The 27915-nt window shown below is 43.4% G+C and overlaps 1 protein-coding gene across 3 annotated transcripts; it reads right to left on the bottom strand.

The window, feature by feature from the left end:
• Nucleotides 1-42: 42 nt before the first annotated feature.
• On the bottom strand, nucleotides 43-27915 carry LOC110503714 (serine/threonine-protein kinase PAK 4). 3 transcript variants are annotated; one of them, XM_090218249.1, is made up of 11 exons: nucleotides 27570-27704; nucleotides 15774-16057; nucleotides 9449-9670; nucleotides 8710-8933; nucleotides 8168-8600; nucleotides 7579-8028; nucleotides 7160-7293; nucleotides 6246-6372; nucleotides 4254-4379; nucleotides 4027-4161; nucleotides 43-3932 (listed from the first exon to the last, which is right to left on the bottom strand). In XM_090218249.1, the coding sequence occupies exons 3-11, from the start codon at nucleotides 9647-9649 to the stop codon at nucleotides 3777-3779; spliced, it is 1986 nt and encodes a 661-aa protein (XP_090074375.1). In that variant the 5' UTR covers nucleotides 9650-9670; nucleotides 15774-16057; nucleotides 27570-27704; the 3' UTR covers nucleotides 43-3776. The 3 variants fall into 3 exon arrangements, with proteins under 3 accessions (XP_090074375.1, XP_021437865.2, XP_021437866.2); XM_021582190.3 differs by lacking the exon at nucleotides 15774-16057 and having other exon boundaries at nucleotides 27570-27915; XM_021582191.3 differs by lacking the exons at nucleotides 15774-16057; nucleotides 27570-27704 and adding an exon at nucleotides 13869-14222.

The raw sequence follows: 27915 nt of genomic DNA on the forward strand, positions 1-27915 counted from the left end.
CAACACCATCATAATCATCCTCATATAACCACAGGCCAAGTCTTTTTGGGTAACCTTTATTTTACGAAGTCATTTAAGAACACATTCTCATTTACAATGACGACCTACCACGGCCAAACCTGGACGACGCTGGGCCAATTGTGCACCGCACTATGGGACTCCCAATCACAGCCGGATGTGATTCAGCCTGGACCTGAACCAGGGACTGTAGTGACGCCTCTTGCACCGAGATGCAGTGCCTGACCGCTGCACCACTGGGAGCCCAAGATGATGAGTACCATCTGAGACTAAGGCTATTGCTATAACACGACTTTTGAAATGGTTGACATCCTCAAATGGTTACACAATACACAAATGATAAGGCATGACAAAAAAACTTACATTTTAGAAAAACTGTATTTGCCAAAAATATTTAAAATGAGTTGTTTTTACAATAACCAGCAGAAATGCAAAAATCCAGGGGTGGGTTGGAACTCAAGAAAAACATTTCAACCATCTCAAACTTTACAATACTGATGCCTAAATGATTTAGCATACAAGAAAGTGTGAAAAATGATCATACAAACAAGTTGGAGAATTTCACAGAAATATATTAGTAGGCCAGTCAGTAGGTGTCACAGCTCCTAATTTGAATTTGAGAATCCTCTCAACAAACACAAACCAACGATAATGAGTTTACTCTGAGACACTACAGACTCCTGGAGATTTGTAAAATCATCATGTACATTTGCAATTAACAAAAATGACAAAGAAGGGAATCATATTGATCGTGAACGTTAAGGCATTAACACACAAAATAACCGCGAAAAAAAAAAAGTTAAGCGGTTCTAACCTTGACAGGCATTAAATGAAGTAGAAGCTACAGGAATGTCAAATACCAAGTGCGGAATGTACGCGATTGGTTTCATACCAGCCACTGAAAACTGTAGTTGACGTGAGTGAAACCAATGGCGATTGAAATCACATCTTACACGTGGGGGTTAATGAGATGATTCAATTCTGTAGTTTGAAGAATGATACGTCTTTTTTTTTGTCATTCATCATTACAGTATATGATATAAAACACAAAATACCAGTGTGCCATCAGTTCACGGTAATGATTAGTTAAGCGATTTAGAAATATACAGTATGCAAAGATGGATTTAATGGGTATCAAAACAGGATTGGTTTAGAAAATCTGCACAATTACAGTTACAAAACTTTGTGAGCAATGAAAAGTGATCAGTTCAGAATATTGTTGAAAAAGCAGACAGTGAATTACTAACTTTGATTGTCATTCTTTCAGCCCATCTTTTCACTCAGTTTTGCAAAACTAAACTGGAAGAACATTTTATTTTTTTACACATGGAACACAGACGGATCACATCTTACTCAGGCTTACCAATCATCATGTCACTTTTAACAGACATCCACTTGTCTTTTGGAAATATGGAATATTGACAGAATGTTAAAACCGTACAGTAACCTCAGACGCATCTAATTAACAACAGTACTTCACAATGTAGTGTTAGTGTCTACTTATGGAGTCTGTTCCGATATCCTCACTGAAACTCACAACAGACACATTGGCTACTCTTTGCTGTGCACTAAGGCCTCGTGGTCTTTGGATGCTCTCTATGGTGAATGTACATATGCGACTTCGTCTTACTACTCTAGAATTGGAGGGGAAAGCTCAGAGAAAAATGAGGACTAACGATGAATAGAGCCCTATAAAACCTGTTAGATTTTTTTGCCCAAGTTCTGTTTTTCCAGGTTTCCCTCCGTTTTTTCATGTGTTCGCTCTCAACAACAAAAAGATCACACGTTTTAAATAGAAAAAGAACAGCATTTGATATTCTAAGTCCACCACAATGCTTAAACCACATCAGGAGATCACTTTCGAGGTCTGTGAAAAATCAAATACATTTATATTTTTGGCTGTAGTTTGCACCAGCCAAGAGACTTGTTTGGTTATCTGTGTTTCTGTAACGTGTGGTTGCAGTATGCTGAACAATTTAAAAAACATTTTTTAGAAAGCCTTCCCATCTACCAGAAAACGGTGATTATTAGCATCATTGCTAACGGCTACACGAAGTGGTAGACAAACGTGCACTCAGAGAGGGGAATTACCATGCCTTTTGCTTCTGAAAGTGGAAGGAAAATACAAATCACGGGTGCAATTTGTTTATGTCTTATGATAATCTTGGCTAAATAATACATTTTCAAATACATTTAGTTGATTTCCTACCAAAGTACAATAAATGTTGTAATATTCTTGAATTCGTGATTCCACCCACAGACTTTCGTAGGGCCTTGCATGAAGTGTGTGTGGGTGATTGTGGTGAGTGTTTACTATTTCAGTTTGCATCTGTGGGTCTGTTTTCTGCCATACAGTTCCTGTCATTGCTACATTATGGACAAGAATTCAGTTATAGCAGCTGTTGCACACTTCATTTAGCCAAGCACGAATTTTCACCTTGTGTGTCCGTTTCCTGTTCTAATAAGCCCTTAAAGCTGGGATCCTTATCCAAAATGGTGAAACAGTCACGTCCATTTGCGATATTAATCCCCCCCCCCCCCCCCCCCCCATGCTGCGCAACGCTCCTCAGCTCGGCAACAAAAAAATAATGGTGGTGTGGGGCAGCCGGTGTGACTGTTTCCCCCTACTGCAGATTCCATCTTTAAACACAGAGCCAGTTTGTGGCTCAGCACTACATTCACATAGTCCAGAACCATTGTCCAGACTGGCCAGGTTGGGCGTTTAAGAAATGAATCATTAGGAAAAATGACAAAAAGAATGTACTTTCTGTATATACAGGTGTGTATGTGTGTGGGGGGGCTTTCATAAGGGTGGTCCTTCCGTTGACCTAGTGGTCACTACTATAAACTAACAGCTGAAGTCTACAGCAGCAGATCGAGGGGTTACAGGGAGCACAAACTACATGGCTAAATTCCTAAAGTACAAATTAGCCTTTAGAAAGAAACAGCTGAAACTCTGCCTTGAAGTTCACTTTATATTCTATTAAACACAGGTATATTAAAATAAACGAATTATCTTGTAATAAAAAATAATTTAAAAAAACCTATATGATATATTGGAATCAACCAGGCGTGCAGCTTCTATCTCAGAACAGTGCTTCAAATCTCACTGTAACCCCCCCAAAAATAATCACAAAATAGAGAAAACAAAGCGGATATATCTATGTTCATCATACTTACCAGAAAAATAAAGAAAATAATCTAAAACACAACTCCAGTGTCTACCTTTGCTTAGTGTTTGTAACAGGAACCAAGTGTTTACTTTCATTAAAAAAATACTTCAATGCATCATGTGGTAAGAGAAAAGCATAGTCCTCCTTCAGTAGTCTTTTCTGATGTCCTGTCTATTGGAATAGAGTTGAGTCTGGGCCATGTCGTGAGGAAGGCCTGTAGTGTGGAAGCATGGTTCAGACCATTCAGCTAGGATGCTAACAGTGTTTTTTTGTGAGTCACCCCAGCAGGCAGCACTTTCCAAGCCTCATTCTACACCAAACCGCTCAAGCTATACATCCTTGTAGTGTCAAAATCTTTTCTCCCATAGGAAAGGGGACAGAGATCCTTTTCATTTCAAAAGGTTCTTAAAAAAAAAAAAAAGAAAAGAAGCTTGACCAGTAAAAATGCTAATATGAGCTGGGCAGTGTTTCTCTGCCCCCCCCAACCTCCTCGCTCCAGAACAGTGTGAGTCCGAGGTGTGAGCTTGGGGAGTTGAGGGTCCATGTGACACTACTCCTTAGTGGGGGAGAGGTCTCCGCTCGCTCTCATCTCATGCGGTTCTGCCTCATGAGAGGCACAATGCAGGAGGGCGGGCCAGCCTTGCTCAGGAAGGGGTGCTTGAGTAGCTCATTGGCTGAGGCCCTCTGGGTGGGGTCTCGCACCAACAATTTGTCCAGGAAGCCCTTGAGAAGAGGAGAAACCTGGGAAAAATAACAAAGGATGACTATCAATTTCAAAAATGTTGAATAACAGGGCCTTGTGTGAGAGAGGCGCTCTTTCTAGTGTGCCTCGTACCTTGTGTAAGTTCTTGAGTTTGGGTGGTAGGTTGTCACGGATCATCTTCATAGCTTTGAGGGGGGGCTCATTGAAATAGGGGGGCTCTCCGTCCACCATCTCGATCACCATCACCCCCAAGGACCAGATGTCCACCTACGAAGGTAGAATATTGTATACACACAGTGATCAGCGATAGTTTCGAATTATAATGCATGCACACAGACAACTAACTGGACATTCATTACCTCAGGCCCATAGGGCAGTCGTGAGATGAGCTCTGGGGCCATCCAGTAGGGTGTGCCCACCAGGGACTTGCGCCGCTGCACCTCTTTCGACACCTGGGCGCAGAAGCCAAAGTCTGACAGCTTCACCTGGGCGGGGCAATAGAGGAAAGGGTCAGAGCTTTTAATTAATTATTTACGGGGGAAAAAACACAGGCATTCTAAAAATACTGCCATCTTTACAAATGACTAAATGAAAGACTTTTCAGCTGACATGGACGTTATGTGTTATAGATTGACAGGCTGAACTCTTAGCGTACCACAAACAATCCTCTATCTAGCAATGTGCTGCTTTACAGTATTACACATCACAGTAGAACACCTCCCACAGTTCTCTGAGAAAACCTTTGCAATGCCTGGGTGGATGAATATCCTGTCTGCCAATGGTGACCTCTGAAGAACAGGGCTCACTGACTAAAGCATGCTTTGAATTGGTAAGGGGAAATGTGAATACACACAAACGCACGCACGCAAGCACACACACACACACTCTTCTGCCGAGAATCAGCTGAGGGTAACTGACTACACTTCCCCTTGGGTCAACCACAATAAGAGCTAAGCACAGCCCTTAGCATGCCAACCATGACAGCTACAAGTGACTTCAGGTTGACACTTGGGCTCAATAAAAGATAAACGAAACTGTTGTATCATCTACAAACTGTTGTCGGGTAAAGTAAGAACTAAATTAACAGCGTGAGCTTCAAGCCCTCCATTACCTCTCATACTGTATATTACAATACTTTGGGAACAAACATGACTGCAACAAGTTCCTCTTTCCCATATCTTCATTTTCACAGCTGGTTTCATATCGTTCCGATATGTAAACGAGATAGCCTGTTATGACTGGGCGGTATGGGGAGGGTTGTCACAATACCAGTAATCCCAATACTCGGAAGTAATATCATGGCAAAGAAACAAAACAGCAGCCATTCTGTTGGACACACAGAGCCTTCTTTTGTCACTCAGTCACATGAGTTATTTTCCAAAGCTAGGCCTCTATCACACAATACTTTATATCATACAGCAGCTTTTTCAAGGACCATAGAGGTCAGTCTATTCCGCATTCTCTTTTTTGCTATGGGACAATTATAATATCTTTGTGTATGAAGCAGGGTTGGGGTGAGTGATGTGTACATACTCCAGTCTTATAATTGTCTATGAGGGAGGTGGTGATGTAGGGTTGGGGTCAAAAAGAAACAACAACAAAACCATGACTGAAACTTACAATCGGATCTCAGATCAATTGTCTGGGGCCAAGTTAACCTCCCTTTCATGTAAGAAAGTCATGACCATCATGTTTGACCAATTCCATTTTTATGTAGAAGGACAGAGAAGCTCAGAATACTTTTTGAAAGGACATTCTACTCCAAAATTAATTGAAAACAATTTCTATCTCCATAAATGGGCCCAATAACATATTGGTAAGAATGTTAATTATTTAAACATATTGGACCACGTCCATATAACCTATGCATGGTCTATATTATCAGATGTGCTATTAGCAATAAGCATTATCACCTGTAGCCCAACTGATGAAGCATAGTGGCTATAAAATGTACGTAGGCTGAAGCATTGGGTTTGTCCTTTGCATTCACCCTATTGGACACAACATCCTGATTTATAATAATAATAATTAATAACAATATATATCAATTAAAATTCACCATTACAGTGTCATGGCCCTTGTAAGATGACTATGCCCATTTAAGTGGTCTGTTGCACAGCTGCCCATGAACCATGCTTGAAACTAAGCGTAAAAGTAGAGAAATAAAAGTGGGAGCAATGTAAAGAATGTCAGTTCAGTGCACACAGCTTAACAGAGAAAATTAAATATTTGAGAAGAAACTTATTTTGGAATATATTTAACAGAACAGACATGGCCCGGCCCACCCCCCATATATGAAGGAAATCCAATGCAGTCACAGAGCTTTAACCTCTGAAGGCAGGTGTACGTACTCTGCCGTCGTGGGTGAGCAAGATGGAGTCACTCTTGATGTCCCTGTGGATGACGCCCTGGGTGTGCAGCACTGACAGAGCCTTCAGCACAGACAGGCACACTGTGGCTATCTGCTCCTCATTCATCCTGGACACACACACACACAGGTCATTAGCACTCAGAGCTGACAGAGAAATAACATCTCACACCACAGGTTGCATTGCAGTGACATGAGAGTGTAGCCATGCGACACTACCACCTAGTGGTGAAACAAATAACTAAACAAAAAACTTTAGTGGTTATTTTTACTTAACTAGGCAAGCCAGTTAAGAACAAATTATTATTTACAATGACGGCCTACACTGGCCAAACCCGGACGACGCTGGGCCAATTGTGCGCCGTCCTATGGGACTCCCAGTCACAGCAGTTGTGATATGGCCGGTTGTGATGCAGTGCATTAGACCGCTGCGCCACTCGGGAGCCCTTACCATTGCTTGTACTGTAAAAACAGCTACGATATGAGCAGTTGAACACTATATGACTAGTATGAAACACAGACATCTTAATTCTAATCACCATAGCCCAGGGCTGCCCATGGCCCTTCCTGGAGATCTACCTAGGTAGGTTCAGTCCAAATCTATTTAACACACCTGATTCTGCTCACCAAGACCTTAACTAGCTGAGTCACGTATGTTAGGGTTGGACTGAAAACCTACAGGACGGTATAGTTCCAGGAAAAGGGTGGGCAGCCCTACCTAGTCCTGCTGGTCAGTTGTCAGAGCAGCAGATCAACGGTCATTGCTATCCGGGACCCTTGGTACGTCCAACTCTGATATCACCTCATTGAAGTTAAAATGTAAAATAGTTAGGATGTAGGCTATGGAAATCCCAAGGATGCCAGATGGCACTAAACCTCAGATCAACAGACACACACCTGGTGTGTGTGACAATGTCAGTCAGAGCCCCTCCCTCCAGGAACTCCATGACGACCCAGAGTTCATCTCCCACCAGGTAGCTGTTGTACATCTCCACCACGTTGTCATGGTGATAGTCCCGCATGATCACCACCTGAAGAGCACAGGAACCAGCGTTACTAAGGAGACCGTGGGTGATTACATGGCACATGACATCACTCATTACACCACTGCAAAGATATGCATGAGCCGCACCCTCCATGCAGGACAAATCTTTCAAACATTAGCAAAACTCTGTAATAGCCACTATAAAAAATTATGGATCACACAACTAATAGCTTACAAATCCATTATACTGTATTCCCTGAACATCAAAAATCTTAAAGACCTTCATCTCAATTGCATTCTGTTCAAGTCAATACAGGCCCTAAAACCCCACCTCATTGAATAGCAGCTCCCGGCGCTGCTGCTTGCGCAGGTCCATCTTCTTGACAGCCACCAATTTGCCAGTGCTCTTGATGGTGGCAATGCACACAATGCCGGTGGAGCCCTCTCCGATCTTGATGTAGTGGTCCAGGTAGGTGCGCGGGTCACCCAGATCCACCACCATCTGCAGCGCGGCGCGGAACTGCTCATGGGACACCCGCTGGGGCTCCCTCTGGGGCGAGAGGGCCTGCTGTGGTGGTAGGGCAGGGGCCGGGATGCGGGGAACGGGAGCCTTCTGCTGCTGGTGGCTGTGGGGGGGCTCAGGACCCAGGACAGGGTGGGAGGAGTGGTGGGGGTCTCCTCGTAGCTGGCCCTTCTGCGGTGCTTTTCCCCCGTCTCGGCTGGAGGCACTAGAAGGACCGTTGTGTGGCGGTGCTTCGTGTGGTCTGGCTGGCTTCAGCTCCTAGAAGGGAGAGGAAATGACACTGTATGATCAACACTTATGTCAGAGGTCTGTTAAAGACATGCGATAGAACATTAGCGGCACGCACTGGTTTCCATATCTCCCAATGTCTGGTGTTCTCCTAGCAGCCTGTCAGTACCTGGCTGGTGGGGCTCCTTCCTCCTTCACTGTCAGCGCGGGGGTAGGTGTTGAACGGCCTGCTGGTCTGTTGTGCTGTCTTTATCACCCCCTCTGTGACAGGCAGGTTAGGCATACGGATGTTGGGCCCCGAGAGAGGCCTCTTATCACGGGGCGACTGGGGGCTGCCGTCCCTGCCCGTGTAGCTGGACTTAGGCCTCTGGTCGCTGGGCCCGTCCCTGCGGACTACTTGGTCGTGGTGGTCCCGTGGGTCCGTGTCTCTGGGCTTTGGCGGGGGAGGGGGTGGGCCAGGACGCTCCCTCTCTCGGTGCCTGCTGCTTGGTTCCTGGCCCCGGGGCTGCTGCTGTGGCCTGCCGTCCTCTCGCTGAGAGCGGGGTACCCGCTGGGGCTGCCGGGGGTCTCCACTAGCTAACTGGTCCGGCCTGGGCTGCTCCCTAGTGCAACAGAGAAAAGGTAAACAGGTTGCATCTCTCTGGAGTGGTGGAAACATTTCTTCAGAGCCATTTTACAGCCGAGATCTGGCCCCTACTGACGACACTGTACCTGTCTCTGATGTCTCCATAGTGATCTGGGTGGTGGTGTGGCCGGTGGGCCAGGTCCCCGTTCTCATGGCCTCCTCCCCCCGAAGATCCGGAGTCTCTGCGGGGCTGGATAGGGGGGCTACCTCGCCTCAGGGAGTTGGAGCGGGTCACCGACATGGTATCAAACTCATCCAGCAGCCATGTCAGCGAGCCGTCCACAGCGATCTTACTACCCCGCACTATGGTCTACAGGAGGGAGAGGCAGAGACACCAAATGAGTTAAGATCAGACCACAAGAGAGACTTCCTGGACTGTCACAGCTTCATTCTAAAAACGGATATGATGACTGGCAGATTCTATTTTCAGTGATGTCTTTTGCCTTCACTGCGTTTATTGTTCAGGAAAGAAGACAATCATGTTTACTGTTTAGGTTCTGTGGATTCAGACTTTGATCCAAATCTGAAGAACAGTAAGCTGAGACCGCTACAGTTCTGTGCTCTTTCCCATGGCCTACATACACACTGAAGGCAACAAAGACGAAACGTCTGTGTACGCTATCCCTGATCAAGTGAAAATAACTTTAAAAAACATTGAAAATGAAGTAAGAGTCATGTGACATCTTCGAGTGCATGGCCCATCACAGCTTTTTACCCTGGCATTCTCTCAAATTACAACTCAACAGAGAATGCAACAGTGAAAATATCACTTCCTGTTTGTGACACGCCCCTTTCCTCCCACATCCCATTTTAATGACCCCTGACCTTGCGGGGCTCCACCGTGGTGATGACGGTGACGTCGATGAAGGGCTTGGGCCTCTTGGCTGTGTCCTCGATCAGAGACTGCCATTGCCGCGGCAGCCCCACAAACTTCTGTTCCTGCTCGTCAAAGTCTGTGTGCACGCGGTGCTCGAAGTTGGAGGGCGCCGAGATCTGGACGCGGGGCTTCTTCTTCTTAGTGAACATGGCGGCGGCTGGGCATCAGACCTGGAACACAGAGAGGAGAACAGGAGTGTATTCATTAGTGCACAGCGTGGAAAACTGTAACAAAACATTTTGCATGGATAAAACACGTTTCTTATTTGACAATTACAGGTTGCTCCCTTCCCGCTACAGTCTGTTTGCTTCCGTTTGTTTCCAAAAGAATACACACCAGGAATGACTTTGGAACAGCGTTAAACACATCAGCAGTTCATGATGATAACAAATGATAATACCAAGGAAGTCCTGTTCCTTTTCAATAGAGCTGAGAAGCTAACGCATCAAAACTTGATCTGTCATGTGGCCACAGACACACTTCAGACTATAGAGCTGAAAACCTTTTCATATAGACTGACAAAATCCCACAGTGAATATCCTTTGGCAAATGCACAGAGAGACACAAACGTGTATGTAACCATGACAGGTTGACAGAAGTATAATTTATAGGGACATCTCCCATAAAGACAAGTAGCAGCCACTTTCTTCAGAGCCAAAACATTTATTAGTCAGGTAAGTATTACTCAGAGGTGAGCCAAGGCCCCCAGAAAAATGACTTCCCCTTTCCTTCACAAGCACATTTTCCCTCTAGCTTATTTCTCTACGCTCAAACATTCTGGATTCCTTCTCTTGCTTTAGATAGAGAGGCAGCTCTCCCTGAATCCAAACACTGGGCTGCCTGCCTGCGATATGCTGCAAGTTCGTGCCCACGGTCCTAGACCCACCCAAGCTGCAGGGAAGGGGTGCTTGGTGAGGGGCTGAGGGATACCGCCTGACTGGCCCATAAAGCAGAACTCACTCTGAGTGTTTGAAGTGTAATGGGATCATCCACCCATCTGCACAAACCTGTACAAAGGGTCAGAGATGAGGTCAACATGGGCCTTCCATTAACTATTTAAAAGCCACCATTGATGGTCAGAGTTGAACGACCAAGTCAGCCTGATGACTAAACCAAATGTAAGAAATAAGGCAGCTGCTACTAAGGAAGTCGGTTGCTAGATGATTTATTTGCTTCGAAAAACTGCTAGAGGGGCTGCTAGAGGCAGCTGCTAGATGATTTATTTGCTTTGAAAAACTGCTAGAGGGGCCTCCCGTGTGACGCAGCAATCTAAGGTACTGTATCGCAGATCCGGGTTCGATCCCAGGCTGTAGCACAACCGGCTGAGATCGGGGGTCCCATAGAGCGGAGCACAATTGGCCCAGCGTTGTCCGGGTTAGGGGAAGGTTTGGCCCAGCGTTGTCCGGGTTAGGGGAGGGTTTGGCCGGGGGGGGCTTTACTTGGCTCTTCGCGCTCCTACGAGTCCTTGTGGTGGGCTGACTTCTGTTGTCAGTTGAACGGTGTTTCCACCAACACATTTGTGCGGCAGGCTTCAGAGTTAAGCGATAGGGTGTTAAGGAGCGCGGTTTGGCCAGTAATGTTTCGGCGGACGCATGACTCGACCTTCGCCTGCCGAACCCATTGGAGAGTTGCAGCGATGAAAAAATTTAAATAAAAAGGTTAGATGAGTTTACGAAAACTGACTGAATGGGAAACATACTGAGCAGCAACCACAGAGCCCCACATAATTGAATCTTGCTGACAGACTTGTAAAGTGGTTTGCTGAAGCATTCGGTTGCTCCTCTGAAACCCTGCCTTAGTGGAGCCAAGCAACGAAGGGGGAAATAGTTCAACACAGCCAAGGGAAAATGATTATTCAATGTCAGAAGTTGGTTTTTTTTGGCCATCAGCAACTGCTGAGATGACAAAAACACGTCCAAACTGATATTCAATAACTCGGGAGTCAGAGAGACTGACAGAATTGAGTTGCATTATGATTTGCTTGACAACTTGGGTGTCATGAAAACAGCATTAACATGGCATAGGCTTAGGATAAGTGACTGAATGAAAGCGGAAAGCACCACAAACCACATGGTGGATTTCAGGCTACAGGCAGTGCACCGGTGAGACAGGTTTGAACAGGTGAGGCCCAGCTGAGAGTGACGCAGCAGCAGGTGAAGTAGCACCTCCCCCAGAACACAGACCTCTCTCTTCCGTGCTGTACACTTCCCCCTTACGAAGCAGGTAGCAGGGGAAGAGAGAGACAAGTGTCCATGCTCTCAAGACTAGACAGACGGTTTCAGGTACAGAAAATAAGATGCCCCTGTGAGACCAACAGATGCACACATTTTCAACTATAACTGTGCCGATTTATCATCTCCATTTTCTTCTTCCCTTCTGTCAGTAAAGCGGTCATAAAGCCTAGCTTATATAACTACCATTCATTGATCATTTCCCTCTGTGTATGAAGAGAGCAGAGCTGCAACCACCCACGCAGTGAAGGGAAAAAAGGTGACGTTCACGACACACTATCCCGTTTATGGAGTCTCTCACATTAGCATACTATTACGCACCGGTGAGCAGTAAGAAAGGCACTTCAGGGGGAGCGTAGACCCAGATGGGTCATGGCCAAAGAGCTACTGTCTGTCCAAGCACAAGGGGTGGTCCACCAGACTCAGCCATGGGTGTCAACTCTGTGCTGTAGCAACGCAAAACACCTCATTTGAGCTCTGTGATGGGTTAATGTGGGGCTCTCAGTCAAAGTAGTTAACATCAAAACAATTGTGCTCAGGGCAGGCCCCTCTGGAGGAGGATAAACCGTAAGGCATGACTGACGAGGCGGCCATTCAAAAGGTAAGCCCCTCATCATTCAGACTGCACGGTCACCACACAGATCCGTCAATTGCCTTATTCTGCTAACTCAAATGGTTTTCCTCTGTCCCATTTAGGCATACCTCGCATACCATTTTACAAGGACTACACTCGAAGGTTAAATAAAGGACATGTAAACATCTCAAAACCCAAAATAGATTTAGGTGATGACTTATTTCCAGGAAGGCTTTTTAAAGAGATACTGTATGAGTCATTGCTAATCACTATTCCAAATGCACGCATGTCAAATATAGTAAGAGTACACACCTATATTGTATAGCACAACACATGCATGCCTTTGACATGAAACTGAATCATGTCAACTATATTCATTGCATGTCTATCTGCAATGTTCAGTGTTCCCTTCTGAATGCAAATGCAGTAGGTTGTGTCATCTCGGACACTATGCCGGGTTCAGAGGTGACACAAAATTAGGTCACATCTTCAGGGATTTGTCTCGCCTTGTCCTGCATCCCTCTGCCTGTAGCAATCATCATTGTCAATTTATCATGATGTAGCTTAGCCTAGACGTTTGTGGGCGTGCTCCACTGTCGCACCCTTTCATTTGAAGTTTAGCCTACTGCCCAGTGATGAGTCAGAAATGCTAACTAACATAATTCTACCCTCTAACTGAGATTCCCTGATTTAGGAAGTGCAGTGCAAACAGTGTGACCTTGGAGCCGACCCCGATTCCAGCCAGAGTGCTTCTTATCAGGTCTTGCCTATGTTGTTTACCAAGTCTGGTGTTGGGGTGTAATTTGCAGCAAAACAAAACGAGGATAGGTCTATGAGCAATTACAGTAAATGTAGGAATTAAGATAAAGAGTCCCATCCACAAGCACGTGGGCTACAAGCAGTAACGATACTGACAGTGTCAGATCCAACTAAATAACTACTACACCATTGGTTTCATTACCTTGTTATGCTTTCTTTAGTGTCAAACATGTACTTAGGCTATAGCTTGTAAAAACACTACCAAAAGAGAAAACGTGTCGTTACTCTGAAAAGTATCGTTACTTAAGGGTGTAGCCTACCTCCCTCAATTTCATGAGTGTAATCCCGTTGTTTCTTATCACTTTGACAGTTGTTTACATGTGAAACAGCACTAGGGAAGTAGTCTCATGGTCGTATAGCAAAATAAAACAAAAACAGATATGTGCAGGTTTAAGAACCAAAACGTCCGATGGGAGAAAATAAGTACCAGAATTCCACATGCTGGTGGTAAAGATTGTGTAGATGAATGTGTAGTGAGAAAACACTGCGTTTATTACTCATTTGATGGCTGTACATAGAGTATTTGTTGGATTTGACCGCTATAATAAAAACGTGTTTCAAATTGATTTGAGGCTAATCTTAAGAGTGAGTTTTGACCTCAGAATACAAATTTACATTTTGCAGTCTAGATATGCTTCTCGACCGTGAGAAGTTTATTAGGCTAAATTATATTCGATATTTTGACGTAAGAATGACTATGAAAACAATGATTAACGACAGTAAAACTGCCTTTGATTTACTCACCAGAATGTCTATCCAACGCGATACAATCCACCTGATACCATTTCACGATCACGCATGAGAACAAACAAGGAAAAAAATAACCCACGCAGCCTCGCTCTGTAAGAAGACTCTCCAAAGTGAGATCAATAAGTTATTTCCGCAGCGTTTCAAATAGGTAAAGAGCTGCTTTTAGTGCACACGCCGTATTTACCCAAAATGTACGTTATGATAAAACGACTTATGAATAACTTCTCAAGTAGAACTGTAAACCTCTAAAATCAATGTTGTAGCATTCCGATAGTTTCACTAACGCGGGCCAGTATCGTGACATCACCGGGAAACAGGGGTAAAATGAGAGTCACGTCTGACTCATTCAAATCCCGGAACGCCCACTGCCTGCGGTGTCTGTTCAATTATCACTCTTTTTACTAGTCATTATGATTGTTAAGTAATCTATTATATGACACGATCGAGCTGAAAGCTTGACCTAGGCACATCAGGGGGAAACAGGAATGTTCAACTACTGGTAAATACTAATGTACTCGCATATTTATTATAGCACTGTCTTATCAATACTTTAACGGCATCTTGTGAAATACCCTGAGTGACTGCTAATTTGAACAGGATTGTCAGCGGATGAACACAAGCAACCAGTGAAGAGAAAGGCCTCGGAACAAAAACACGCACTGTAGCTTCCTCCATCAAAACGGTTCATAGTGTAAGCAAATGTTGTCAAATAATTATGATGAAGCAAATGTCAAAAAGATTTGTGAAGATCCCATGACTGCCATCATAATGACTTGCTACTAATGTGCTGGGGAACACTTGAACTAATATATATAAAATATTATTGGTCACATACACAAAAGTATGTGGACACCCCATTCAAATGAGTGGATTCGGCTATTTCAGCCACACCCATTGCTGACAGGTGTATAAAAATCGAGCACACAGCCATGCAATCTCCATAGACAAACATTGACAGTAGAATGTCCTTTCTGAAGATCTTAATGACTTTCAACTTGAAACAGTCATAGGACGCCACCTTTCCAACAAGTCAGTTAATCAAATTCTCTGGCGTGATGAATCACGCTTCACCATCTGGCAGATTGATGCCAGGAGAACGCTGCCTGCCCGAGTGCATAGTGCCAACTGTAAAGTTTGGCGGAGGAGGAATAATGTTCTGGTGCTGTTTTTCATGGTTCGGGCTAGGTCCCTGAGTTCCAGTGAAGGGAAATCATAACGCAGTTTGGAACTCTGTAGTGAAGCCACTCATTTGAAGGGGTGTCCACATACTTTTGTATATAGAGTGTATTCGGAAAGTATTCAGACCCCTTGACTTGACATTTTGTTACATTACAGACTTGTGCTAAAAATGTATGAACGTTTTTTCCCCTCAGTCTTCACACAATACCCCATAATGACAAAGCAAAAACACATTTAGAGATTATGGCTAATTTTTAAATAGAAAAACAGAAATACCTTACTTAAATAAGTATTCAGACCCTTTGCTATGAGACTCGAAATTGAGCTCAGGTGCATCCTGTTTCCATTGATCATCCTTGAAGTGTTTCTACAGCTTGATTGGAGTCCACCTGTGGTAAATTCAATTGAGTGGACATGATTTGGAAAGGCACACACCTGCCCATATAAAAAGGTCCCACAGTTGACAGTGCATGTCAGAGCAAAAAGCATGCCATCGAGTGAATTGTCCGTAGAGCTCCAAGACAGGATTGTGCCGAGGCACAGATCTGGGGAAGGGTACAAAAAAAATGTCTACAGCATTGATGGTCCCCAAGAACAGTGGCCTCCACTCTTTAATGGAAGAAGTTTGGTACCACTAAGACTCTTCCTAGAGCTGGCCCCCCTGGCCCAAAACTGAGCAATCAGGGGAGAAGGGCCTTGGTCAAGAAGGTGACCAAGAACCCGATGGTCACTCTGACAGAACTCCAGAGTTCCTCTGTGGAAATGAGAACCCTCCAGGAGGACAACCATCTCTGCTGCACTCCACCAATCAGGCCTGTATGGGAGAGTGGCCAGACAGAAGCCACATGACAGCCCACTTGGAGTTTACCAAAAGGCACCAAGATTGAACTCTTTGCCTGAATGTCAAGCGTCACATCTGGAGGAAACCTGGCACTATCCCTACGGTGAAGCATGGTGGCAGCGTCATGCTGTGGGGATATTTTTCAGCGGCAGGGACCGGGAGACTAGTCAGGATCGAGGGAAAGATGAACAGAGCAAAGTACAGAGAAATCCTTGATGAAAACCTGCTCCAGGACCTTGGGCTGGGGCGAAGGTTCACCTTCCAACAGAAGAACGACCCTACGCACACAGCCAAGACAACGCAGGAGTGGCTTCGGGACAAGTCTCAATGTCCATGAGTGGCCCAGCCAGAGCCCGGACTTGAACCTGATCGAACATCTCTGGAGAGTCCTGAAAATACCTGTGCAGCAACACTACCCACCTAACCTGACAGAGCTTGAGAGGATCTGCAGAGAAAAATGGGAGAAACTCCCCAAATACAGGTGTGCCATGCTTGTAGCATCATACCCAAGAAGACTGGAGGCTGTACTAGCTGCCAAAGGTGCTTCAACAAAGTACCGTGTAAAAGGTCTGAATGCTTACGTAAAATGTGATCAGTTATATATTTTTACTAAATTTGCAAAATAATTTTGCTTGGTCATTGTGGGGTATTGTGTGTAGATTGATGAAGAAAACAATTGAATCAATTTTAGAATAAGGCTGTAACATAACAAATTGTGGAAAAAGTCAAGGGGTCTGAATATATGATCTAATTTGCATAAAGTAACGTTTTCTAATTTCATAAATTGTTTCAAATTATTAAACTCTTCAGTTTTGCGTAAAGCATGAAGATCTGTTAATAATATGACCACCCTACCTTAAATTGGGTTAAATTACTGTAATTATGTATTCCGTACGGCTTCATTTGCAAATTGAGTTCCTAATTTGTATAACTCCACTCTGGGTGAATGGTTTCCTGTTTGCTATTCATTGACTACTGCTCAGCGTTCAACACCATAGTACCCTCAAAGCTCATCACTAAGCTAAGAATCCTGGGACTAAACACCTCCCTCTGCAACTGGATCCTGGACCTCCCGACGGGCCACCCCCAGGTTGTGAGGGTAGGTAGCAACACATCTGCCACGCTGATCCTCAACACTGGAGCTCCCCAGGGGTGCGTGCTCAGTCCACTCCCTTTTCACCCACGACTGCATGGCCAGGCACGACTCCAACACCATCATTAAGTTTGCTGACGACACAAAAGTGGTAGGCCTGATCACAGACAACGACGAGACAGCCTATAGGGAGGTGGTCAGAGACCTGGCCGGGTGGTGCCAGAATAACAACCTATCCCTCAACGTAACCAAGACTAAGGAGATGATTGTGGACTACAGGAAAAGGAGGGCTGAGCACGCCTACATTCTCATCGACGGGGCTGTAATGGAGCAGGCTGAGAGCTTCAAATTCCTTGGTGTCCACAACAACAAACTAGAATGGTCCAAACACACCAAGACAGTCGTGAAGAGGGCACGACAAAGCCTATTCCCCCTCAGGAAACTAAAAAGAGTTGGCATGGGTCCTGAGATCCTCAAAAGGTTCTACAGCTGCAACATCACTGCCTGGTACGGCAATTGCTCGGCCTCTGACCGCAAGGCACTACAGAGGGTAGTACGTACGGCCCAGTACATCACTGGGGCTAAGCTGCCTGCTATCCAGGACCTCTACACCAGGCGGTGTCAGAGGAAGGCCCTACACATTTTCAAAGACCCCAGCCACCCCAGTCATAGACTGCTCTCTCTACTACTGCATGGCAAGCGGTACCTGAGTGCCAAGTCTAGGACAAAAAGGCTTCTCAACAGTTTTTACCCCCAAGCCATAAGACTCCTGAAATGGTAGTCAAATGGCTACCTGGACTATTTGCAAACCCTCTTTTTACACTGCTGCTACTCTCTGTTTATCATGTATGCATTGTCACTTTAACTTTATATTAATGTACATACTACCTCAATTGGGCCGACCAATCAGTGCTCCCGCACATTGGCTAATCGGGCTATCTGCAGTGTCCCGCAACCCACCAACCCCTCTTTTACGCTACTGCTACTCTCTGTTCATCATATATGCATAGTCACTTTAACCATATCCATATCTACATACTACCTCAATCAGCCTGACTAACCGGTGTCTGTATGTAGCCTCGCTACTGTATATAGCCTGTCTTTTTTACTGTTGTTTTATTTCTTTACTTACCTATTGTTCACCTAATACCTTTTTTGCACTATTGGTTAGAGCCTGTAAGTAAGCAGTCTACACCTGTTGTATTCGGCGCATGTGACAAATAAACTTTCATTTGATTTGAATATTTAACTTGTGTTCTACAGCAACCCTGAAAATGTCATAACAATATGACCACCATCTTAAGATATGGGACTAAATGTGTTGAAATTAAGAATTCAGACAGGTGATTTGGTGCCATTTTGACATGGGATTACCATTTACCTGTCCGTGACCTTTGACTTTTTCTGATCATGTGAAAATAAGATCTCAGCAATGGTAAATCCTAACCTCATACACTAAAGTGTTCTGTGTTCCTAATAAACTGCTCTATAACATGGAATACAAAGTTTAACACCAGAAAAACATTATCATTTTGAAGGGTCAGTCGTCTACATTGGATGTACAATTTAATTATTTTATCTGCAGTTATTCTTCTATCTATTCTGTTACCAATAACATTTACATGTTAAAAGTATCTTCTGATTACAATTATTATGTCTCCTCTTAACTAAATGCAATCTATTAGATTCCAAAATGTATGTAGGTATATCTAGCTGTCCGATAACACATTCTGCACTTTGTAAAAACCCAGAGTGCATTGAGTGAATGTTGGAAATAGATCTGGGTTTCTTTCTAAACCTAGCAATGTGCATGCGGAGGACTAAGCCCAAAAAATATGTGAAGTGAACTGTCAAAAGAGTTGAGTCCGCATTTCACACTGCCCTAACCCATCTGGACAAGAGGAATACCTATGTAAGAATGCTGTTCATCGACTTCAGCTCAGCATTAAACACCATAGTACCCTCCAAACTCGTCATTAAGCTCAAGACCCTGGGTTTTGACCTCGCCCTGTGCAACTGGGTCCTGGACTTCCTGACGGGCCGCCCCCAGGTGGTGAGGGTAGGTAACCTCTTCAACCCGCTGATCCTCAACACTGGGGCCCCGCAAGGGTGCGTTCTCAGCCCTCTCCTGTACACTCCTGTACACCCTCTCCTGTACACCCATGACTGCGTGGCCATGCACGCCTCGAACTCAATCATCAAGTTTGCAGACAACACTTCAGGGGTCGGCTTGATTACCAACAACGACGAGCCGGCCTATAGGGAGGAGGTGAGGGCCCTCGGAGTGTTGTGTCAGGAAAATAACCTCACACTCAATGTCAACAAAACTAAGGAGATGATCGTGGACTTCATGAAACAGTGTTGGCTCATTGCGAACTGTGTGAAATCCATTTTTTCCTAACAAAGGCCGTAATTAATTTGCCAGAATTGTACATAATTATGACATAACATTGAAGGTTGTGCAATGGAACAGCAATATTTAGACTTATGGATGACATCCGTTAGAAAAAATACGGAACGGTAAATGTATCACTAACCACTTTAAACAATGCCACTTTATATAATGTTTACATACACTACATCTTACATTACTCATCTCATATGTATATACTGTATTCTACACCATCTACTGCATCTTGCCTATGCCGTTCGGCCATCGCGCATTCATATATTTTTATGTACATATTCTTATTCATTCCTTTACACTTGTGTGTGTGTACAAGGTAGTTGTTGTGAAATTGCTAGGTTAGATTACTTGTTAGATATTACTGCATGGTCGCAACTAGAAGCACAAGCATTTCGCTACACTTACATTAACATCTGCTAACCATGTGTATGTGACATAAAATTTGATTTGATTTAATATATTGTTGTCTCTACCATCTTGCCCTTTGTGCTGTTGTCTGTGCCCAATAATGTTTGTACCATGTTTTGTTGCTACCATGCTGTGTTGTCATGTGTTGCTGCCTTGCTATGTTGTCTTAAGTCTCTTTATGCTGTGTTGTCGTGATGTGTGTTTTGTCCTATATTTTATTTTTAATCCCTGCAGGAGGCCATTTGGTAGACTGTCATTGTAAATAAGAATTTGTTATTAACTGACTTGCCTAGTTAAATAAACAAATGGCAAGGGGTAGTGTGGATATAAAGAGAACAGTTCTCTATATGGGAAAAACAACAATGCAATGTGAATGGGGCTTGACATGTCCGATACTAACCAATCCAGAAGCTGGGTTCAAACAAAGCCCTTGCTGCCTTAGCCAATCACTGCAGACTTCCAGGTCTGGCTGAGGAATGTGCAAAGGTCAATGATAAAGGAGGGAATGTGAACTTCCACTGGGATACGGGTCAGTCGGTTCAAAGTGCTTTGATAGCCAACACTACATTTGAAATAATCTGTCCGTCTGGACTTTGACAGTCAGAGAGAAGGGTCTCCCTAAAATTCTCAAATACAAGCCGTCACATGTCAAGAAAAAGAGAGAACTATGAGATTCATTTCCTAAGCTTCCAGCTTGCAACTCAATAGTCGTAATAATTGTTCTCTTTAGTTGAGCCTAAAGCACACTGCAGAGGTTGACAAGCCAGGCTTTCATTGCATAACGACTCGGGTGCTATTCAAACATCTCGTCAAACTACGCTAATAGGCATGTTTGACATATCAAGCTATGCTGATTCAGTTTAGGAACAAAACAATGACATTTCAAATGAGGAGAGTTCGTGTTAACGAAATCGGTCAATCAAGTTAAAGGTAGAGTCAGCGATTCATGAACTAAACAACAGTATCGGGCACAACAACTAAGAGCAACAAGAGTGAGGCTAAACTCCTCTGCTGTTTTTGTCCAGCTGCGGCCACATTGTAGCTTAGTGAAGCGGACCTATGCACATGCTCAGCTACTCTGCATAATCTCGCATTGCATTCATTTACAATATCTGCAATTCATCTTGCAGCTTGTGGTCACGTCACACCGCTGATCGCCACATGTGATCGTAACAAAACTGCCCCTTCCACCCAGTCTGTCTGCAGTTGATGCCGAGCCATCCTTAAAAACAAACCCAAAAAGTTGACTCATACAATGTCATGACAAACTTGCCAGGTGACAAGGAAGAGGAAGTAATGAATTATGCAACTGCTATGAGAGTTGTGTTGCGAGAGATATGTCACAGTAGGTAATTGTGCTGCTGGGCCCAGGAACTAGTTGGCTTGACTAGAGCAGGGGTGGGGAATCTCCAGTCCTCGGAGTCCTGATTTGTGTCACTTTTGTCCCAGCTAACACACCTAATAATAATCACGACCTTCAGTTTAGAATGCAATTACTTTAAATCAACTGTGTTTGCTACAGATGGGGAAAAAGTGTGACACCACTCCGGCCCCTCGAGGACAGGAGATATCCATCCCTACTTTAACCCTCCATCTCTTCAGTGCAAACAGCAAACCACACAAAGCCCAGCAGCACATGGAGGGCTGCACCTCAACGTATTAGGTCCACATCAAAAGGGACCTGGGAGAAATCACAGCAAACAGTAGAGATGAAAAAATAAACCAAACTCTTCAACCAACAGCCTCCAATTTCAAAGAAGCTCCGTTTGGGGGGGGGGTGAACATAGATGTATGAATCTTACACACTGTAATTGGCAAAGTAATGTTGCCGTGCTTAGCCCTGTAATTAGCCTGTGGTATGTTACCATCATCAAAACAATTATGAAGTCATACTGTCAAGCACTTGTATGATCACATGTAAATATTGAGGTAAAATTGGGTCCCCTAGGCTAATATCTAGCTTGTGCAGAGCAGCTTGGAAAGTTTGGTGTGAAATAGAAAAATAAATGGATGACATTAGTATCAAAATGGCAGTCAACGCTGTCTTTGCTCAGTCTGCACAATCAGTGTCGTTTTTTTTCATGCCTACAGCGGCAGGGCCTATTCACCGGCAGGAACAAAAACACTGCCTCATTCACTTAGAATATTCCAGGTTTATGCGACAGGTAGCCTAGTGGTTAGAGAGTTGGGCCAGTAACCCAAAAATTTGCTGGATCTAATCCCCGAGCTGACAAGGTAAAAATCTGTAATTCTGTCCCTGAACAAGGCAGTTAACCCACTGTTCCTAGGCTGTCATTGTAAATAAGAATTTGTTCTGACTTGTTAAATAAAGGTTAAATCAAATAAATATGCCTGCATAATGCAACAGCACCTTTTTCTTGTTTTGCAACCACAATTCATTATTATATTCTCTCATTGTGCAACAGTTAAAGCAGAGGGGAAATGTGGCCAGCCCATTACCCACAATCCCCCACCAAGCTGTGTACACAAGAACTTTCTATTACCAGGCAAGCAGGTCCTAGCTTGATTGTGGACCTCTCTGATTGAAACGATTACACATTGCAAACATGGAAAACAATTCACTGTACTGTGTGTAGCCTACAGTCTACTACACTGAGCCTATATTACAGTCAGCATGACCTACACAGACAGGGCTTTGTTTAAGAGACATAGATGACAAGAGATTCCCAATGCCATCACTCTTACCCACACAGTGACATATCAGTCTTATCTGAAAACAATGCCAGCCAGCTGCAATCGCTGCTTAAAGGAAATATGAAACTGAAATGCAGAGTATGATAATGTGAAGCCAGGGCTGAAGAGATGACCAGTCCACACATTCAGGACTACAGCATAATATCCTCTGATCACTCTCCCCCTCAGTGAGACTGAGTTGCTCAGAAGAGAGTGAGGTAGGACTCAGAAAGCGAGACAGGAATGTGCGAGCAAGAGAGAGAGAAGCGCAACTGATGAGAAAGTGAGTCCATTAGATTCTGTGTCTTATAAAATTATAATCAGAGAGAGAAAGTGAGTTAAAGACTCAACGAGGGATTGACTCTGTCTAGTTGAAAGTTGGAGTGAGGGACCTCCCTGGGTCAGATGAAAACATTTTAATAGCCAAATAGTGAGGCATGGTGTGAAAATACAGTAGTAGCTGTGCTAAAGCCCTTCAAATGAAAAGTTGACTCCACTTTTCCCCTGGGGCGGAGGGGAGAGAGAGGGCTCCTAAAAAATGATAGTACATGTAGGCCTACAGGGTGTGGAATAGTAGTGGGAGGAAAAAAAGCAAAGCACATCATTAGAGGCTAGCCTACATTACTTTGGTAGCTGAAATTAGAAGATTTCACACATAATGGCCCTGAACATCTGTACATACACTGGAAGTCTGGTTTTAGGACTAGTCTAGGTACTACATGTTGTGTGGATGAGTTAAACCTGAGCTTGTTCATAAGTGGTCTACGAACATGACCAATGAATGCACGTAGGCCGTTCTCTATAAAATCAGCACTAGAGGCTACTTGATGCCTTCCATTTCTCTTTCCGAATCCTCTACTGGAAACGATTTATACAGCTGTGTTTTTCTCCCCTATGGAGGCAACCTTCGGGCTCAGATCAAAAGAACGACAACATGCCGTCCGTGATCATGTGGACCCAGTGTGGCCTCTGATCTAGGGTCTCTCAACTACAACGTCACACTGCCGCCCCACTCCACTCTCTGTTCTCTACTAAAAAGGGGATTTATGCAGGCAGGAAAAAAAGGAAAATGAGAGATGGAGTTAATTGAAGCCTCCTGTTAGAAAGAGTTACAATTGTAAGCCTAACTATCGGTGAAATTAATGGTCTATACATAACCACCCCCCAAAAATACATCTGAGAACACAGAGAAGTAATAAAATGTATTTTCTACTAACTACCAGCGAAAGCATAGGCCAGGCGTCCTTTGTGCTCAATTAGAGGTTGACTGATTAATCGGCATGGCCGATGTCAAGTTTTCACAACAATCGGTAATCTGTATTTTTGGACGCCAATTATAGACAATTACGGTCGATTACATTGCATTCCACGGAGGAAACTGCGTGGCAGGCTGACCACCTTGTTACGTTGTGCAGCAAGGAGCCAAGGTAAGTTGCTAGCTAGCATTAAAAACTTATCTTATAAAAAACAATCAATCAATCACCACATAATCACTAGTTAACTACACATGGTTGATGATATTACTAGTTTAACTAGCTTGTCCTACATTGCATTTAATCAATACGGTGCCTGTTAATTTATCATCGAATCACAACCTACTTCGCAAAACAGGTGATGATTTAACAAAACCACAATCGTTGCACAAATGTACCTAACCATAAACATCAATGCCTTTCTTAAAATCAATACACAGAAGTATATATTTTTAAACCTGCATATTTAGTTAAAAGAAATCCAGGTTAGCAGGCAATATTAACTAGGGAAATTGTGCCACTGCTCTTGCGTTCATTGCATGCAGAGTCAGGGTATATGCAACAGTTTAGGCCGCCTGGCTTGTTGCGAACAAATTTGCCAGAATTATGACATAATATTGAAGGTTGTGCAATGTAACAGCAATATTTAGACTTAGGGTTGCCACCCATTCAATAAAAAAAAACGGAACAGTTCCGTATTTCACTGAATGAATAAACGTTTTCAAAATGATAGTTTCCGGATTTGACCATATTAATGACCAAAGGCTTGTTCATTATATTATAATTAAGTCTATGATTTGATAGAGCAGTCTGACTGAACTGTGGTAGGCAGCAGCAGGCTCGTAGGCATTCATTCAAACTTTACTGCCTTTGCCAGCAGCTCTTAGCAATGCTTGAAGCACAGCACTGTTTATGACTTCAAGCCTATCAACTCCCGAGATTAGGCTGGCAATACTATAGTGCCTATAAGAACACCCAATAGTCAAGGTATATGAAATACAAATGGTATAGAGAGAAATAGTCGATGCGTCATAATTCCTATATTAACTACAACCTAAAACTTAACTGGGAAAATTGAAGAACTGGGAATATTGAACCACCAGCTCTCATATGTTCTGAGCAAGGAACTTAAACGTTAGCTTTTTACATGGCACATATTGCACTTTTACATTCTTCTCCAACACTGTGTGTTTGCATTACTTAAACAAAAGTGAGCATGTTTCATTATTTATTTGAGACTAAATAGATTATGTATTATATTAAGTTAAAATAAGTGTTCATTCAGTATTGTTGCAATTGTTATTATTACACACACATATATAAAAATGTAATAATCGGCCGATTAATTGTCATTGGCTTTTTTTGGTCCTCCAATAATCGGTATCGGTGTAGAAAAATCATAATCGGTCAGACAACTCTAGTCTCAATGTGATTTAAAGAATTAGTTTCTTATTTTATTTGCTTCCATTCCAAAACTCTCCGAATTCATGGGGAAAAAAATGTGCCTATGCCACACAAAAATGCTTATCAGAAATGTGTTGGTTCTGATAAATAGCCACATATCACAGTGGTTTTTGGGTAAACAAACTAAAAACACTGTTTCTGGGCAGCATGTAGATAGATACCCTGTCAATCTCCTAACACAAAACTGGGACGAGCTTAATAACTTGACACAGACTAGGTGGGGGAACACATTAGTCATGACTATTCCAAAACTCCTTACAGCTTATCACTGCGTCTGTTGATCTCTAACATCCATCCCTAACAAACAGATTGTGTGGTGGTACAGAGCTGTTGGGGTGACTGGGTGTAGTGTAGGTCTTTGTTTGGGTAGAGTGCAAGGGTTCCGTCTGTGACCCTCAGCAGTACTCAGACATGCCAGGAATGTGTGGAGTGCCCGACACTGATCACACAACCCTGCTTACTTGCACCCTGTCACACCAGCACTAAACATTTATCAGCTGCCAAGTCCCCAAAAGTAAGGATGGAACGAGAGAGAGGTTGTCTACACTTGACACTTACATGTAACTTCTGCTATCAGAATATGAATATTGCATTGAAATGTCGCTTTGGGGTGTGATGGGTGTTCAGATCCGGCTGACCATCTCAGGTGGTCAGGGATGCATTGTGTGCGGATTTCTCCTCAGTCTAGACGCAATCCGGCTACCGAAAGCGCATACAGTGGGCAGAATCATCAGCACTCTTCCCACAAGTATTTTAAAAAAAATAATGTTTTGGACCAAGAGACACCTTCTCACTATAACTTTGGAGGAAATACGTTCCTAGCGTGTGAGGAACATGTTTGCTGGCCTCAAATGCTAGCCAGCTCACTAATACTTCAAATAAATACTTTGTTTGGCTACAGTTACACTAACCCGTTTGCAATCCCTTTAGTGTTATTTGCTAGTTTGCTGGCTAGCTACAGAGATTAGCTGGCTAGTTAGCTAGAGTAGTTGGCTAATGCCATCAGCTGTTGTGTTATCATATGTTGCCTATTCCACCATTTGTGGAATTCATACTGACATCTGTATATAGCACAGGAAAAAGGAATAAGGACACACTGTGGACACGGTAGACATATTTAAATGTAGCAGCATGACACGTTCAGAATTCCATGATCAGAACTCTGATCAGAATACAAAAGCTTCATGAACTGTCGAGAGAGAGAGAGTTCAGGATTAGAGTCGTACAGGGCTAGAGTTCAGGATTTCATAGATTAGATAAATAATTATAATTTGGTGGGTGCTTACATTTGTACTATTTTACACAAGTACAAATGTGTAGTGTGTGAGAATTGGACATTTGTTTTTGCATATCCCACTGAGACACAGTTGGAGAGTGGGGTCATGGCCAGGGATCAGTCATTATTGATAGCCACCCCAGAGCAATTAGGGTTAAGTACCTTACTCAAAAGGCATAGAGATTTTTCACCTAGTCGGCTCGGGGATTCAAACCAGCGAACGGTTTTACCTGCTGCCTGGTTCTGATTACAAGAAAGATTAAATAAGGCCATAATACAAGGCCTGAATTCTTCAGTAGAGCAGATAGTTAGATTAGACTGCAGCTAACATCAAAGGTCTCTGGATAGAACCTCAATCTTGATTTTCCAAACAAAGTAATTGCTGCTCCTAGTCCAACTTTGTGTTATTGACTGTACTTTAGTTTATCCCACGTGTAACTGTGTTTTTTTTTGTCGTACTGCTTTGCTTTATCTTGGCCAGGTCGCAGTTGTAAATTAAAACTTGTTCTCAACTGGCCTACCTGGTTAAATAAAGGTGAAATAAATAAACTACACTACAGCACAGCAGACTACACACATCACTTAGCTCCCCTAGGGCGTTTGAATAGAAGGAGCAAGCTAGCAAAATCATTGTTTCTCAGCACAACAGCTACTTTGAGGTACACGGTTTCTACCTATAGCAGTGGATTACTAGCATACCTTAACCAATGTAATGTTTGTTAGTTTACCAGTTGGATTGGTCAACTCAATAACTAAGCTAGTTTAGAGGTTCTTATTGGCCGATAACGTTAGCTAGTTGCTATATTTTTACAATGAAAGAGTAGACTAACGTTAGCTCGTGACTTATTTCACTGAGTTTCAAGACCCATTATGAATGACTTTATATTGCATAAAGTTACTCTTATTCTAGAAAAGTTCGTTTTTGGTTCATTAGCCAAACAAACAAACTAGCAGCTAGCTAGTATTAATGGTAGCAAGTTGCTAACGTAGCTAGCTAAACTTAGTTTAGATAACTAACGTCAACTAACGTCCAAGGCATAGCTGAATGAATGAAAGACAAATGATCCGTGTCATAATTACCTTAAGTGTCCTTCGTGCACCGCTAAAATGGATAACGTGGATAAATAGTTTATTGATTCGCTTAATAAAAGAAGCTGCCCAAAACTCTGTAATATTAGCCGAAGTCTCACTTTCCCGTCGTCATACTGAGGCTGCTGGTGGTAACACTACATCCGGGGAGCTGCTCCGTAGCAACCAATACTACCATGCTTGATTGATTCACTGAATGATTGTATTGTTTCATTGAAATGACATCAGGAACTATTAACCTTGCCAAAATCACAGTTGGTTTAACACCGAAAGAAGGGTAATGACTAGGGAGTTCAGCATGGTTGCCCCAAAGCCATTCATTTATACAGTGCCAGTC

The sequence above is a fragment of the Oncorhynchus mykiss genome, chromosome 24 (assembly GCF_057628025.1).
Source record: "Oncorhynchus mykiss isolate SJ-2025 chromosome 24, ASM5762802v1, whole genome shotgun sequence".
Taxonomy (NCBI): Eukaryota; Metazoa; Chordata; class Actinopteri; order Salmoniformes; family Salmonidae; genus Oncorhynchus; species Oncorhynchus mykiss.